The sequence below is a fragment of the Ictalurus punctatus genome, chromosome 26, assembly GCF_001660625.3.
Source record: "Ictalurus punctatus breed USDA103 chromosome 26, Coco_2.0, whole genome shotgun sequence".
NCBI lineage: Eukaryota > Metazoa > Chordata > Actinopteri > Siluriformes > Ictaluridae > Ictalurus > Ictalurus punctatus.
In genome coordinates this window covers 10,123,962-10,138,481 of record NC_030441.2, presented here as the reverse complement: position 1 = coordinate 10,138,481, position 14,520 = coordinate 10,123,962, and the positions used below count along the sequence as shown (strand labels likewise).

At 37.5% G+C, this 14,520-nt stretch overlaps 1 protein-coding gene across 4 annotated transcripts in view; it reads right to left on the bottom strand.

Moving 5' to 3' along the window:
• Positions 1-14,520, bottom strand: part of gpm6ba (glycoprotein M6Ba) — a 50,093-nt gene that overhangs the window by 21,854 nt on the left and 13,719 nt on the right. Inside the window, exon 1 of one of the 4 annotated variants that reach the window (XM_017458144.2) lies at positions 11,619-11,816. The exons of 2 other annotated variants lie outside the window; for them this stretch is intronic. In XM_017458144.2, the coding sequence (XP_017313633.1) occupies positions 11,619-11,688 (70 nt within the window). In that variant the 5' untranslated portion in view covers positions 11,689-11,816. Of the gene's footprint in view, positions 1-11,618; positions 11,817-14,520 lie in introns of those variants that run through there. One more of the 4 variants, XM_017458146.3, reaches the window with a different exon arrangement.

The following is a 14,520-nucleotide window of genomic DNA, read 5'->3' as shown; positions in this document are numbered from 1 at the left end:
TCTTGAAGGGTTATGGGAAAGTGAGTCAAAATGCCTTTCTTCTTTTGGCCACGTTTACTGACAAAACGTACCTATAATGTTACTGCAACATTTTTAGTTATAAATACATTTCAGTCATGTTACAGTGGTATTCTGTGGGATGAAACTATGGTATGTTTACATCATACAATATCTATATCTATTAGGGATGTATTTATCGGATCTTTTGTCGAAAATGCAGAAAAACTGGACTTTCAGTTTTGGGCTTAAAAAAAAGGCCAAAAAATGTATAACTTTTTGTTAATGACATTGTCTTAGCACCTGTCATACACATTACTGAAAATTCTGATCACATTTTCTTGTCTAAACCAAGACCAATTCCAGTCTTGATCAACTACTGGTCTAAACAGTCCTGGAAGAAAATAAAAAATGATCTGCATGGAAAAATCACCATGCTGTATCCAAACCACTTTAAAGAGGCCTGACAACAATCCGAAATCAATGCAAAAGACTTCCTCTCTACACAGCTGAACACTAGGCTCAGTGTGCGTCTACTGCAGCTTTCTGAAGGCTTTCAGCATGTTCTGCTGTTTATCTCTGAAGTTCCCCATAAAGCTGAAAAATCTGTTCCCTTGGAGAGCAGTACAGTCGAGTCAGTGCCAGACAGTTCGGACCAAGAATTGGTGGAATGAGAAAAGCAAGCATGTGAGAGAAATAAGCAAATGAAGAGAGAGAGAGAGAGAGAGAGAGAGAGAGAGAGAGTAAGTGAGAGAGAAGGAGAGTGAGCAAAAAAGCATTTTTCGGCCCAGGGGCCAGTGAAAAGCGGTTGTCATGGAAGCATGTTACCCATGACCCAGTTGAGCGCAGTTGACTGTCTCAGCGTTGCCACAGTTTCCACACACTTCCCACACACATGTACCCCCAGGGTGTGTGTGAGAGAGCAAGAGTGTCAGTGTGAGAAAGATGGATACAGCACAAGAAAGAGAAAGAGCGAGGCAAAATGTATATCTGTGTGAGCTTGAGACTGGTAAATAAGTAGTAATAAACAGCAGAGGGTAACCATCCACTGGGTGTATCTAAAACGTGAATGATGCCTGCATAGACTGTATCTGGAATCAGGAATCTAGCATACATTTCCCATAATCCTGTTCATCATCTCTGTATACAGAGATGTAAACCACTCTCAGAACGGTTTGCGGACCAATAGCATATCCATGTCATTTTATATCAGTCCAAGAACAACTGCACTACCAATGGTACGAAGTACAAAGTTATGATGAAATTTCTACCCACTACCTAGCAATGGAAGCCATTAAACGGTTTATCCTAATACAATTGTATGACCTGCCCTAATGGCTGGCATATCTAAGGAATAAAACACAGCCAGGCATTGTGATGAGGCCTAATGCGAGGAACGTTACCACATTGAAACTGATTATTTTCCAATAACAACGTGTCCCAAAGTTTTCCCCTTATTTTTATACACAGATAATGTGGGTGTGTGGGTTAGGGTGGGGAATGGCAAGATGGTGCCTTTTTGCTTTTCAGCCCCTGCTCCCCCAGATCCTCAAATGTCTTTCTTTGTTGCTTTCATCAGAAGTGCGGCTCTGTGTCGCTCTACTAGCATGAATGCAAGGTAAGCACTGCACAATTGTTGTTCAATCACACAGCCAACCATGATTAGCAGTCCAAGAGAGCCTTAATGCGGTCTGGGGAGAAAGTATGGTGTTCCTTAGAATGGCTCTGCAAATTCTAGGCTTCTTTTAACTCATGTATATATGTAGAAGAGGGTAGTTAGTATATTTGACACCTCCATGTCTGTTTAGCTATACTATTACACTGCAGGAGTAGCAGTTTGAAAATATGCAGTGGGTGGGAACTATCAATGACCAGCAATATTTATTATTGTCAAGTAAAAAATTTAAACGAGGCCATTCTGACAAGGACAGAATTTAAAACTAAATCCATCTATGAAAATGCAGCTGAAGTACTGGCTGGCTTTGATGCTAATTAACTGACTTTCCACTGTGTGGTTAACAACGTCGCATAAAAACAAACATTTTTATTCAAGCGGCAGTGAATATTTAAAGGGCAAACATATATCTGCCAAAGGCTATTCCTTTTTTAGGAGTCGTGCATATTAATCTGCAGGCCAGTTTTCTTCCTGGGAAAGAATTCTCTCTCAAGCAACAAAAAACACTGAAGCACTGTCAAATACATCTGTTCAAGCTACTGGAATGTCGCCATGGCTCTTTGTCCTGATGGATCATGGTCTGTGCTTCTGTGTAATTTGCAATCAGCAAAAGAATGTGCCCTATCTAGAACATACTATTAGCCACAGATTGAACAAATCACACACATTAGGCTATATTCTGAAGTAGTGGTGGATCAGTATAACAATAATGCGGAGTGGTGTACAAGTAGATTTGACTGTGGTAGAAATTTTTTAACTGGTTGAAACTCTAATACTGTTTTGGCTACAACAGAGCACACAAGCTTTTAGCTTGTATCTAACTAGCTAAGCTGATGCTACAGATTATTACTGAAAGCTAAATTATATAACTTGCCACCATTTTATAAATCTGGCTGAAGAAAAACAGCAATAATCCCATTAAAATGTTTTTTTCCCCCCCACTGGTAATGTTACAAAATATGGGATTTACTTCTCTGTTTTAGCGACTCTGTTTTCTGTGATGCTTTTCTTAATGTACATCTTAGGAAATGCACACTATAATTTTTACCTACCTGGCTATAAATTCAATCCCGCTACAAATCCTGAAATCCTGACCTCACTTGGGTGTTATATCTCTTGCTAACATGCTATTAGCTTTCTACATTCCCAAACAATCCTATTTCATACATATTCCCTCTGAGGTATCACACAGGCATGCTTATGCATAAGGTATGTTTATCCTTAAAAAAACAGTATGCTAGTACATATTATATATAGACAATTATATGATATTCAGATTTCCTTATCACAACATATCGAAGTCATTTAACAGTTTGCAGAATTTTGAGACATTTTCGTAATATAAATCTTCACGCGCAATCGTCTTAGGAAAGAACAGACGTGATGGTGATCATGAGTTTTTCACTATTAATGTAAATAAGGCATAATAGATGATTCTGTGCACTGCAAAAAAAAAAGGAAAAAAAATGCAGCAATCTAATATTGAATGTTTAAATCTATAAATATCTAGGGCCAGTTTGTAAGAACAGAGGTACACTAGCATCAGATACTTTCTGCCACTCTTGACAGCAAAGTCAAGTGAGAAACTTACATAATGGACAGCAAAGAGAGGACGGCTATCATTCCAGTCCTGTGAGGACGGCCAGTGATGACTGTAGCAGCGCATTAGTGTTGACCTAGTTACCCATAAATCCTGCCAGCTTTCCAATGTAATCCCCCATACTATTAAATATTATTTAAAAAATATACACACAATTCAATATGTTTACATTGTTATAACGAGACATTATTAGAACTCCACTTGTCATATATTGCATTTTTTTATATTCATATATATATATATATATATATAACATTTTTATTATGTTTCTTTTCCTGTGTGGGGTTTAATCTCCTTTAATGCTCTCTAAAGCATGCATATAAAATGTAAGGTCTGTAACACTTTAATAACAGTACATGAATAATCATGCACTAATTCCTGAATTAATGCTTACTTAAATATGAAATAATGATGAGTTAAGGCATGTACCAATCATGAACTAATGAAGAGCTAACTTTAACTACGACGTGAGTCTTGTGAATTCATGCGTGAAGAAAAGCCACCTTAAATACATGTTAGTACGTTTGTTAGTTAATGTATTAATTAACTCGTAGGGGTAAGCTAAATAAAGCATGCTCTATAAGAAATAATATGGATTAAACGTGCATAATTTCAAATTGTTTATATAATTTGCCATATGCAGCTGCATACACAAACACCATTGGATGTTATTGGTGTTTATTATTGGTGTTTATTGGTAGTGCGTCTTTCAACGCTCAATAAGGAGGATAAATGTAAATTAAGAAAGTAATCCAGTGACAATGATGTTCATGTACGCAGCTGCATATGGCAATTTAATACATTAACTAACAAACATGTACTAATGTACTTAAGGTAGTCGTTATTCATGCATGAATTCATAAGACTCCCGTCGTAGTTAAGGTTAGCTCTTCGTTAGTTTATGATTAGTACATGCCTTAACTCATCATTAAGTAAATATTAACTCAGATATTAGTGCATGCTTATTCATGTACTGTTATTATAAAGTGTTAACGACTAAATTTGTGTTTTGCATTTTGATATAGGCATAAAAACAAGTTTCTTGCTAAATTAAGTAGATATCTTGTTCATCAAACAGGAAATCCCACTTCACGCTTCTGTGCAACTGTGTTTCTGTGCATGTGGCTCAAGCTACAACCACACATTATATTACTGCATAGTGAATAAACAATAACTTGATATTATCTCTGTAGCACAAAACCCTTCGCTAAGTAGACTACTCTAAGTACATGCAGAATTGTTTTACTTGCTTTATCTTCACTGTTGTCTGGGTCTCAACGCATCAATTTATAATGATAGAGGTTACAAGCTGATTCCGACCAGGCTTGCTGAAGGACAGATTGCGTTTAATAAATGGCTGCAATTAAGTACAAAGTGTTTAAAGTGGTCCCCCTCTCAGCACCATCAAGCCAGACTGATCAATGGCCCATCCTGTGATTTTAGTCCCAGTACTGGAGGAGTGTGTATAAGTGTGCGTATTTGACCTCTAGCTCTTCAGCTGCCATTCTGTCTACATTCATCAATGCAGCCAGTCTCAAACAGCTGTTCAGTCACCACTTTCACTCTACCTTCACCCCTGCTCCTACACACACACACACGCACGCACACACACACACACACACACACACACACACACACACACACACACACACACACACACACAGGTCTGGGCAGGACAAAAGCTCTGTAATTCATATTTAGACACTTTTTTGTTTTGTATTTTCAAAAATGGCAGCAACAATGACAAAAATGGCACTAGAACTACTGTGCTCATATAAATTCTCTGGTAAGAGTTCACAATAAATAAGCAATGTAGTTTCAATCCAGCATGTTCCAAAATGTACACTATTTTCACATTAAAAAGATTTCACATCATCCATATTGTCTTTTATTATCGATCATGCTTTTCACTATTTAGCAAGGACTGATCTTAAGCTCTTGTCATCAGAAAGAGGAAAAATATAACAGCGGGTTAGCATTTGTGGAACAGTAATAGTTGAGAAGCCAGACAGTATAACTGATCAACCCTTTAGAACTTAGTGATACTATCAGTGTGGTTTCTGAAAGATATCCAGCATTAGTTATCAGTTACCAGAATAGTAACATTAGTCATATCAACTGAAGTGGCAATACAGGTTACATGTCTCTTATTACAAAAACGATTTCTGTTTTTTGACTACAGTTACAGTAATTTGAAATGTATTTTGCGATGCTTTTTAAACATATTTTTGCCCTTCCTTGTACAAATACTCTACTTCTTAACAGCTAGCCCAGTCTTTCTCTCTTGACCATTGGCAACACGACCGGGAGATTCAGACCTAACAACCAAAATGGGTAACTAGGAACAATGCAAGTACACAAAGATCCTGTCCAACATAGGACTTCTTCTAATTACTGCTGGTCTGAGCCATGGCAAACGTTCAACACTTCATCTTATGTAAGGAGGTGTTTCATGCCAGCCACTTTAATTAAGCACTGAAATAACACAGGCTTGGTTTTAATAGATGCTCAATAGTAATAGTGAATCCCACCTTGATCTATGTCAAAGTTCTGAAAAAGACAAAAGGTTAAAGGTAAGGTTATTTAAGTCTGAATATTTAGGGTACCTAATAAAATAGTTAGGACTTTTAACAGAATAATATTCTGTTTCCTCATTAAAACGTGATGGGGAACCTAAGACTGTAAGTCATAGAAACTTCAAATTTGGTAGGAAGGTGTAGAATTCTTCCTACTACCCAGTGAAATAAGAAAACCAAAATATTTTTGCCTTAAGAACCGTGAGAAACAAGTCCCCCAACCCCCCTCCTTATTCCTTGGCTTTGTGTGGACAAAAATACAATTTGGACACTATGCAAAATCATCTTTTGTGAACCAGTCCTAGAATTTTTTGGCATATCTAAATCACATCCAAACCTCAATAATTATTAAAAAAATATATATATGTTCTGTACTCTGAGCCCCCCTAGAGCCCCATGCTCCCTGGGATAGACTCCAGGTTCCCCGTGACCCAGTAGGATAAGTGGTATAGAAAATGGATGGATTAGATTTCTAAACAACATGGCTGCCACATGCCAATGAATCCTATTGGGACAGTGCTTGGTTTACTCAAATATTCATAACTCATGACTGGTTGAATGAATTCGAACTTGAAAGCCATTTTAAGAACCAGATTCTGAGATGCAAAGGTTGGGGAGTGGTCATCTATAGAGGATGAGGTTAAGTGAAATCAAGCTGGAATTTACATTGCTGCATCTTTGTCCTAATATGTAAATGAATTTCTAATGAGAAATTGATTTCTTCAACATTGATTTCTTGGTCAATCAGCATTTAGAGGTTAGAATTGAGCTATCATCACAAAACTGGCAAAAATTGAATATTGGGGTGCCCCCCGCAGATCTTTGCCTGCACCTGTATGTTTTTGTATTTCGTGTATATATATATAGAATATATTATTGATACAGAAAGTAGGCCTTGATTGCCTTATTTGTACCTATAAACCTTTTAGCACTAAAACCCTTTGCAGTTTTGCTGATGACTTTCTCACGGTATCCATGAACTTATACTTATAAACCATCAATAAACTGTGGAGGATTTGGCACACCATGCTAACATAAGCTATTGTAAAGGTTTCAGAAATCTTTACAATGGCAAAAATGACTAGTTCTCCTTGCAGACAGCCTTTTTTGGATGCTTCACCTTTAAACATCCACAGTCTCCACATAAAATCTCAGAAAGCTAGCTCAAGGGCCGCTGAAGCCTCGCACAGAACGCCTGTTCAGCTGCGAGTGGGAGGAAGTTGCCATTTTTAGTTCATTCTTGGCTTAACACACGGTCGGCTGTAGCAGAGCTTCTCCTCCACAACCATGAGGTGTAATCGCACAAGTGTTGCGAGCCAGAGAAGAACTCAATGCAATGTCAAACTTTTAGCCTAAAACTTTGTTACTAACAGGGTGATGAGTGAAGTTTGTGGTTTATGGTTAGTGTGTTCATGTTCTCCAACCCAGCATATGTAGGAATTCTTACAGATTTCAGTCAAAGTCATAAGAAAAGCTAAGAAAACTAACCCTGATTTTTGCCCTAGCCTGAACTATTTGTAATTCTGGTGAATATTCAAACTTGAGGTTGCTCAGCTTCTCAGAAAATTGTTAACCAACTGGGCTGGGTGTGTCTCGAAGGAAAGAGGTGCACTCTCTATTTTCCTCCTTCTCTCTTAAATGAAGAGATCCTGAACTGTGGTAAAAGAATGAGGTTGGCAGATTGTGCACCAGTAGGGCCGATGGAGAGAATCCATAAGTAGAGAGAAGCCTGGCATAATACAGGAACTGGGCGTGCTGTGCCAACCTGCCTGCTACTGCTATTCATACCAACACACACTATAGTCATGCACGCACACATACAAACCTAGTTAAACACATTCATGAGTGTGCAGTGGCAGATGGAGTCTGTCAGCGTGCCCCTGAGCGAGATGTTCCAAATTAAAGGCACATGAGGCACTCCTCCCTCTCTCATTCTCTCTCTCTCTCTCTCTCTCTCTCTCTCTCTGTTTGTCTCTCTCTCTTCGGTGTGTTTGATCTCTTAAATGCTCCCAGAATCCCACACACACATTCAAAATAGAGAGAAAGATGGGCAAAAAAATAGGAACAGGGAAGAAAAACAGGGTTCCTTCGTAAGATCAATTAAAGAGGATGAAGAAATTAAAGAAGATGAAGACGACAGCAAAAGGAAAGGCAGAGGGCGATGGAGGAAAAGATCTTCAACTCGGATTTGAACGATCAAGGGGATCAGCACACAGTTTGCAGGAATTTAATCAGAGGAAATCATCATCACTTATGACAACTCATAATGGATGACATCATATATGATCATTTTCGTCACATGCCTAGATGAACTAAACTGTGTCTTTTAAAATCAGACCGACTAATTTCAAGTAACGATTGCTATTCAAAATCATCTTCCAGTGGACTGAAATTAGGAGCAAATCATTGTCAGTTCATCCCATGTTTAAAGGATTTAGTGAATACTGGTCACAAGACACACTTGCTCACTCAGTGAGTGCTCACACAGTGAGTCAATTTGGCTAATAAATAAATATATGGCCACTGAGTTGTGGAAGAGTTTGTGACAAAAAATATATATACAACACCCCACATTCACATTCTCCACTACAGGATCATCCTCTTTTCACAACACTGATGTAATAGGTGCAACAAATATAATGCTGCCATTCTGCTGGGTTGTGTGGCCTCGCTCCCTCCCTCTACCTTCCTCTCATCACAGTGATGATGTAATCCCGCTCAGCACCTACTCTAGCAAAGGAGTGTATATGAAAGAGCAAACATGAGTTATGCAAGAGGAGGACGTGTACGGTAATGAAAGCCTGACTTTGTAGTCAGGAACTAGAGACATTCAGATTTTAATAAAGAGAATACCTCAAAACAAGAAGATCAAGAGATGGAGAGAAAAAAAATATAAAGCAACAAGAGCTCCTCCTAATGTCAGATAATGTCATATTTTCAGGTAGTTGGGCTGACACTGTATTAAGCTATAAACACAAAGAACTTAAAATGGTCTGTTGATTCAGTGTGTGTACAGGTTTTTGTAGGCAGTCCAGCAAGACATCTGAGTTCCAGATCAGCAAGCAATCATAAAAATATCAGTACTATGTATGGGATTATATACTTCCATAGTGAACCAGAGTGATGTAATTTTCAGATAGTTCAGTGTTAGTATTAAGGACAGTAATCAATCAGTGGTTAAGGCTCTTAATTGCTAACTGGCTTCTATTTACTCCCAATTTCTTTGGATAAAAGCCTCTACAATTCTTTAACATTGTCTGATCTACAAAGTTAGTTTTTCGTATCCTTGCCGTAAATCTCATCAATATAGCACCAGCATCAGGTTTAATCCCTTCTTGCCTGTTTCTTCTTCTTCTTAGCTTCCCACAACTGGTTTACACGAAGCATTTAAGGTAATATCACAAGTAATTACTCATGTAAGTAAACCAATATTGCCACTCAGATAAGTGATATAAATTGCCCAGTGCTTATACATTAGATTTATACTTTAAAGATTCTTAAAATATAATCAATATGGTGGCTATTATTCAGGCACTTTTGAACCATAATAGTTGCACTTGTATGGTTTTTTAATAGACAGAAAGCTTTACAATGTCATGAAATGAATTGAGGCTTGAAATTAAAAAAAAAAGTTAATGTGTTACCACAGAAAATAAATAAATAGACAGTTAAAACATATCAATTGCAAGTTTATGATTTAATGCACAAATGAATCAAATGTTTAATATCTAATGTTAGTCAATTAGCTAATTTTACCTAAGCTCACCATTCTAACAATTATGTTAAATTCATTAAGGAAACCTAAATTCATAATCAAAATTAAATCATGATTAATTCTGCCTCATTGGAGAAATCATCAATATTCTTTTCCTTTTTTTTAAGAATACATCACTAAGATCAGCGTGAATAAAGATTCTTTAGCTAAATGGTCTGATGATAAGTTCAGATCTATTGACTGATTTTAATAATCAGGGGGGGGGGGGGGGGTCTGAGGTTACACCGATTTGGGACAGTGTTCATTTCATACATTTTATTTATTTATTTATTTATTTATTTATTTATTTGCAAGGATATTGCAAGTGGTACTCGATGTGACCGATTTCGAGACGAGACGAAACTCTGTACGTACTGTAGCTTTTAACAGGAGTACAAAAAGTGCCAAAGATTTAACATGAACACATACATGAACACATGAACAGGCAGTGCGACGGTGTAGTGAAAGGGTGCGGTTGAGGACGACTCCACTACATACGTTCATCTATCCATTAAGCATAGGGAATACACAAGAGAATACTTGACTGTGGGAGTCTCATATTAATTTCCGTGCACAAAAGGACTCGAGCAACAAAAGAAGGGCTAAAATGCTACATATTGAACCAAAGCGCTGAAGTGAAATCAATCAAAGCTGGAGGTGAAGAAAGGGGGGCAGGGATGCTCCAGTGCACTTGAGACTTTATATATATATATAGATATAGATATAGATATATAGATAGATAGATAGATAGATAGATATAGATTTATGACTATAAGGATGAAGCGTTCAGACCAAAATCTTTGGTTGATTTCCCAACTGCACCACCATACACACACATAAACACATAAACACACACTAATGTGTACTGCATAATAGAGTAACATTATTGCATTATATAATGCATTATACTGCATAATAGAGAAATATTATTTATTCCAAAAACAAAGAGCAATTGCTCTTTCTACAATCTGAATATGCACAGAACTGATATCATATCCTTCATGCGTTCACAATTCACACATACACCAACCCACACCCATATCCACACACACACACACACACACACACACCTCTACTGAAAAGGCTCTATTATCATTTCCTTTATGTAATAATTTAGGGTAACACTACATGATCAGGTGTGTTTCAGTGTCTGATGTGGGTTGGTGTTTTGTTTTTGTTTTTGTTTTTTTGTTTGTTTTTTTTGTCTCATTTATTCCTTGCTCGTGAATTCCTTCATTTTTCATCCAACCACAACCTGGAAACTTGACGTCGAAGCATTAATGGCTATTAATTCAGTCACTTGCTGACAGTAATATGAAACACTGTTATAGCACAGCTTGTGGAAACCACACGGTTATACTCACATAAGAATGTAATCAATTATTTAAAAATAAAGAAATAATAATAATTAACAAAAAAAAAAACACCACCAATAACAACAAAATCAACGATTGAGGCTGTAAAGGTAAACAATGTAAATAACGTAAACAACACCTCGAGGAAAATGCGACACTACAGCAGTCTTCACACAAATAAAAATCCCACCGAGTAAAGCGACACAAACACACAAAATACTTCTTACCACGGATTTACCTTAACAGTTAACTAAATCAGGCTATCAAATGCGAGATCTTTCATGAATTGAAGGATTTTATTGCTCGACGCTGCACCGCTTTGACAAGTCACCATCACTTGGCTTGTGCACGCGCACAATATTCTTCCCTGATGCAGAAGGACAACATTACGTCAATGCTAAACCAAACCGGTACTGTGAGCTTTGTTTTTTCTTTTCTTTTTCTTTCACCGAATCAACAATTAGAAATAAGTGAGTAATTATACCGAGTGACTATGAAACACTGCATGGATGAAGCACCGCACTGGGCTCAATGATGCTGAAGGGCGCGCGGCTTTCTGTCTGCTCGACCGGCGCGCACGCGACAAACGCTCAATATGGACGAATTAACAAAGGTTATTTATTCTTTAGGGGGAAAACAGAGGAGAAGTCCTTTTCTGTACCTTTGCTCTCCTCCCTTTCATCCTGATTCTCCTCGCTCGTCGCCTCCATAGCTGGTTTCGTTCCATCCATTTGGAGAATCCTCACCAACAACACTTTACTGCTCAGTGGATTCGCGCGCGCCTCTCTCTCTCTCTCTCTCTCTCTCTCTCTATCTATCTCGCTCTCTCTCTCTTTCGCTCGTTCTCTCTCTCGCTCTCTCTCTCTCTCTCTCTCGCTCTCTCTGTCTCTATCTCTCGCTGTCTCTCTCTCTATGTTTCTCTCTCTCTCTCTCTCTCTCTCTCTCTCTCTCTCTCTCTGCACACACAATCCTTCTCGAAGATGTGATGTGCTGTCAGGTCAGATTTAGACTGTTTGGGAGCAATAGTCTACTTTATGTCTACTCCTAATGCATACATTCTAGACAATGCTTAATAGTCTTAGATAACAATAGCCTACCTTAGAATCATATAGGCATATACACCATCTTATACATCATCAAGGGAAGCTTTGAGATATACAGGCATATGCTAATGAACTACTTTAGTGCACACTAATAGTCAAGTACATGCATGTTTATACTGCATATACTGTAGATATATGCAATAGTCTCAATTTGTACCACATAGCAGTTTGTGCATATTCTACTTACATGCTGTAGAGCCTTATACGCATACATTCCAGTTTAGTACTATATGGTACAGAAGTACTTGATCTTGGGACCAGTGATGACTGGTCATGCTCTGAGACTGGAGGGCTAAAACCTAATATCTATTAAAAGCTCGACAAAGCAACTATTAGGGTTGAGGAATGCATTATATAATTAGTTCCTGGTGGCAAACTAATACACACACACACACACACACACACACACATTTAAAGACGGACAAAGCTGGTAATGTTCTACTAGGTTCATGTCGTGTTTACACCGAATACCAAATATGGTAAACAGGAAAGTTGTCACCATTCCTTCAAACCAAAACCACTAAACCTACAGTTCTGTTGTCTGCCCTTTTGTGTAAGTTGTATTTGTACTTAACTGGACGATTTGTACTTAGTCTATCTATTTATAGCTTCTCCCCTAAAAGCATTTTAGGGAGAAACAGGATGAAAGAGTAAATAGTTCACCTCATTTGTGTTCATTACACCAATTACTGTGTTTCACATGCATCTTCTCAATCAGATCAAATCTAGTGTCTTTTACGCTGTGTAATCACCTGACAACACTGTCAGACATTGCATGAATCTAAGGTCTGTGCTACAGAAAAAAAATTAGCCTCAGCCTAACTTCTTCCTACCATGTACAGTACAGTTTCGGTGTATTTCTTCTTAAAACCATTGGCGGTACTGCTGCGCTTGGTTCCGCAAAGGCCCAAAATAATCTGCTTTGTGACATTTGTTTTAGATAAATATCCAATGGTGTTTGTGGATGCAGATGCATATGGCAAATCATATAAGCAATTAAAAATTATGCACGTTTAATTCATATTCTCTCTTATAGAGCATGTTTGATTTAGTTTACCCTTGCATATTAATTAATACATTAACTAACAGACATGTACTAGCATGTACTTAAGATGGACGTTATTCACGCATGAATTCACAAGACTCACGTCTTATGAATGTAACCACTTAAAGTGTAACCATATACTGTACTAATGTTTTATATAAATACTTAAAGTCCAGTTTTGAACTATATAGTCTTATATGTAGACATTCAAATTAGTCTTAGATATCTACTAGTAGTCTATTATACTAACATACTTCCTAAGGTATGTAAAATATAGACATATGCAAGTGAACCAGTTTGGTACTATATAGTCCTGAATGCATACTAATAGTCTAGTATTGTAGCATAATATCTTTTATCCATGGTAGTCTAGTGTGTTGCCATGTAGTCTTATACTGTATGCATATATTATCATTTTGCACTGTAATAAATAGTGTTATATATAGTGTCTTATATAGTTGTATCTCTCTCTCTCCCTCTCTTTCATACATGGTTGACATTAGACTAGGTATACAAAATGCACTGAAAAGTAAACCAGGAGAAATAAACCACTCAAGAGACACCCTTGGAAAGGGAAGAAGTTTATGAGAGTTGAAGTACTCTTTATATCCAAACATTTCCAGTGATATGTGCCATTATGAACAAAATGGGACAACAGTGTGTATCCACCATACTATATTTTCTAATAATAGACCATGCACACAAACAAAAAGATGTCAACTGCCCTGAATCCTCTTAAACAGTATTAAATATCATGCACGTGGACTTACTCTACCTCTGATGGATGCATCAAGCCTTACACAGGCGTACGTCCAAGCACAGCTGGCTAGGGGGAAGAAGGAGTCACTGTAATCCTTTAACATCATCATTACCATTTAAGGTGACTTATCAGCTCGAAGAGGACACGAGCCCATATTTTACTAGGAGCAGTCATTCTAGAGAAAAGGCAATGATTTTACAGCTGTACAAAAACATTATCATGTTATATCATCAAGTTTGAGATAGATGGGACTGATGACAGGTCAGCACTAATGCATTATTATTCTCAGGTCAGACACAAGGTTAGAGGAGAATTGAAGTCCATTAGCCTTAAGCCTTTTTTTAAAGCTCAATAATAAATCGTCATCACCTCATACCATAAACCTTTTCAGATACGCTAAGAGAAGACATAAACACCAACAGCTGCACAAGGAACATATGGAACTATAGCCGTAAGAGCCAGTTTAAACAGCATAATGTGTGAGTATAGACTAGAGACCACTCAGACATTTATCTTGTCAGATGTCTGGGAACTATTGTATATGCAATTATCGTAAATTAAATGTAAGATAGGGCTATGTCGGTAATGTAAAGAGGTTATCTTGTTACAGCTGTCAAATTTTAAGACCGGTTTATATACCAAGATATATGCCTGT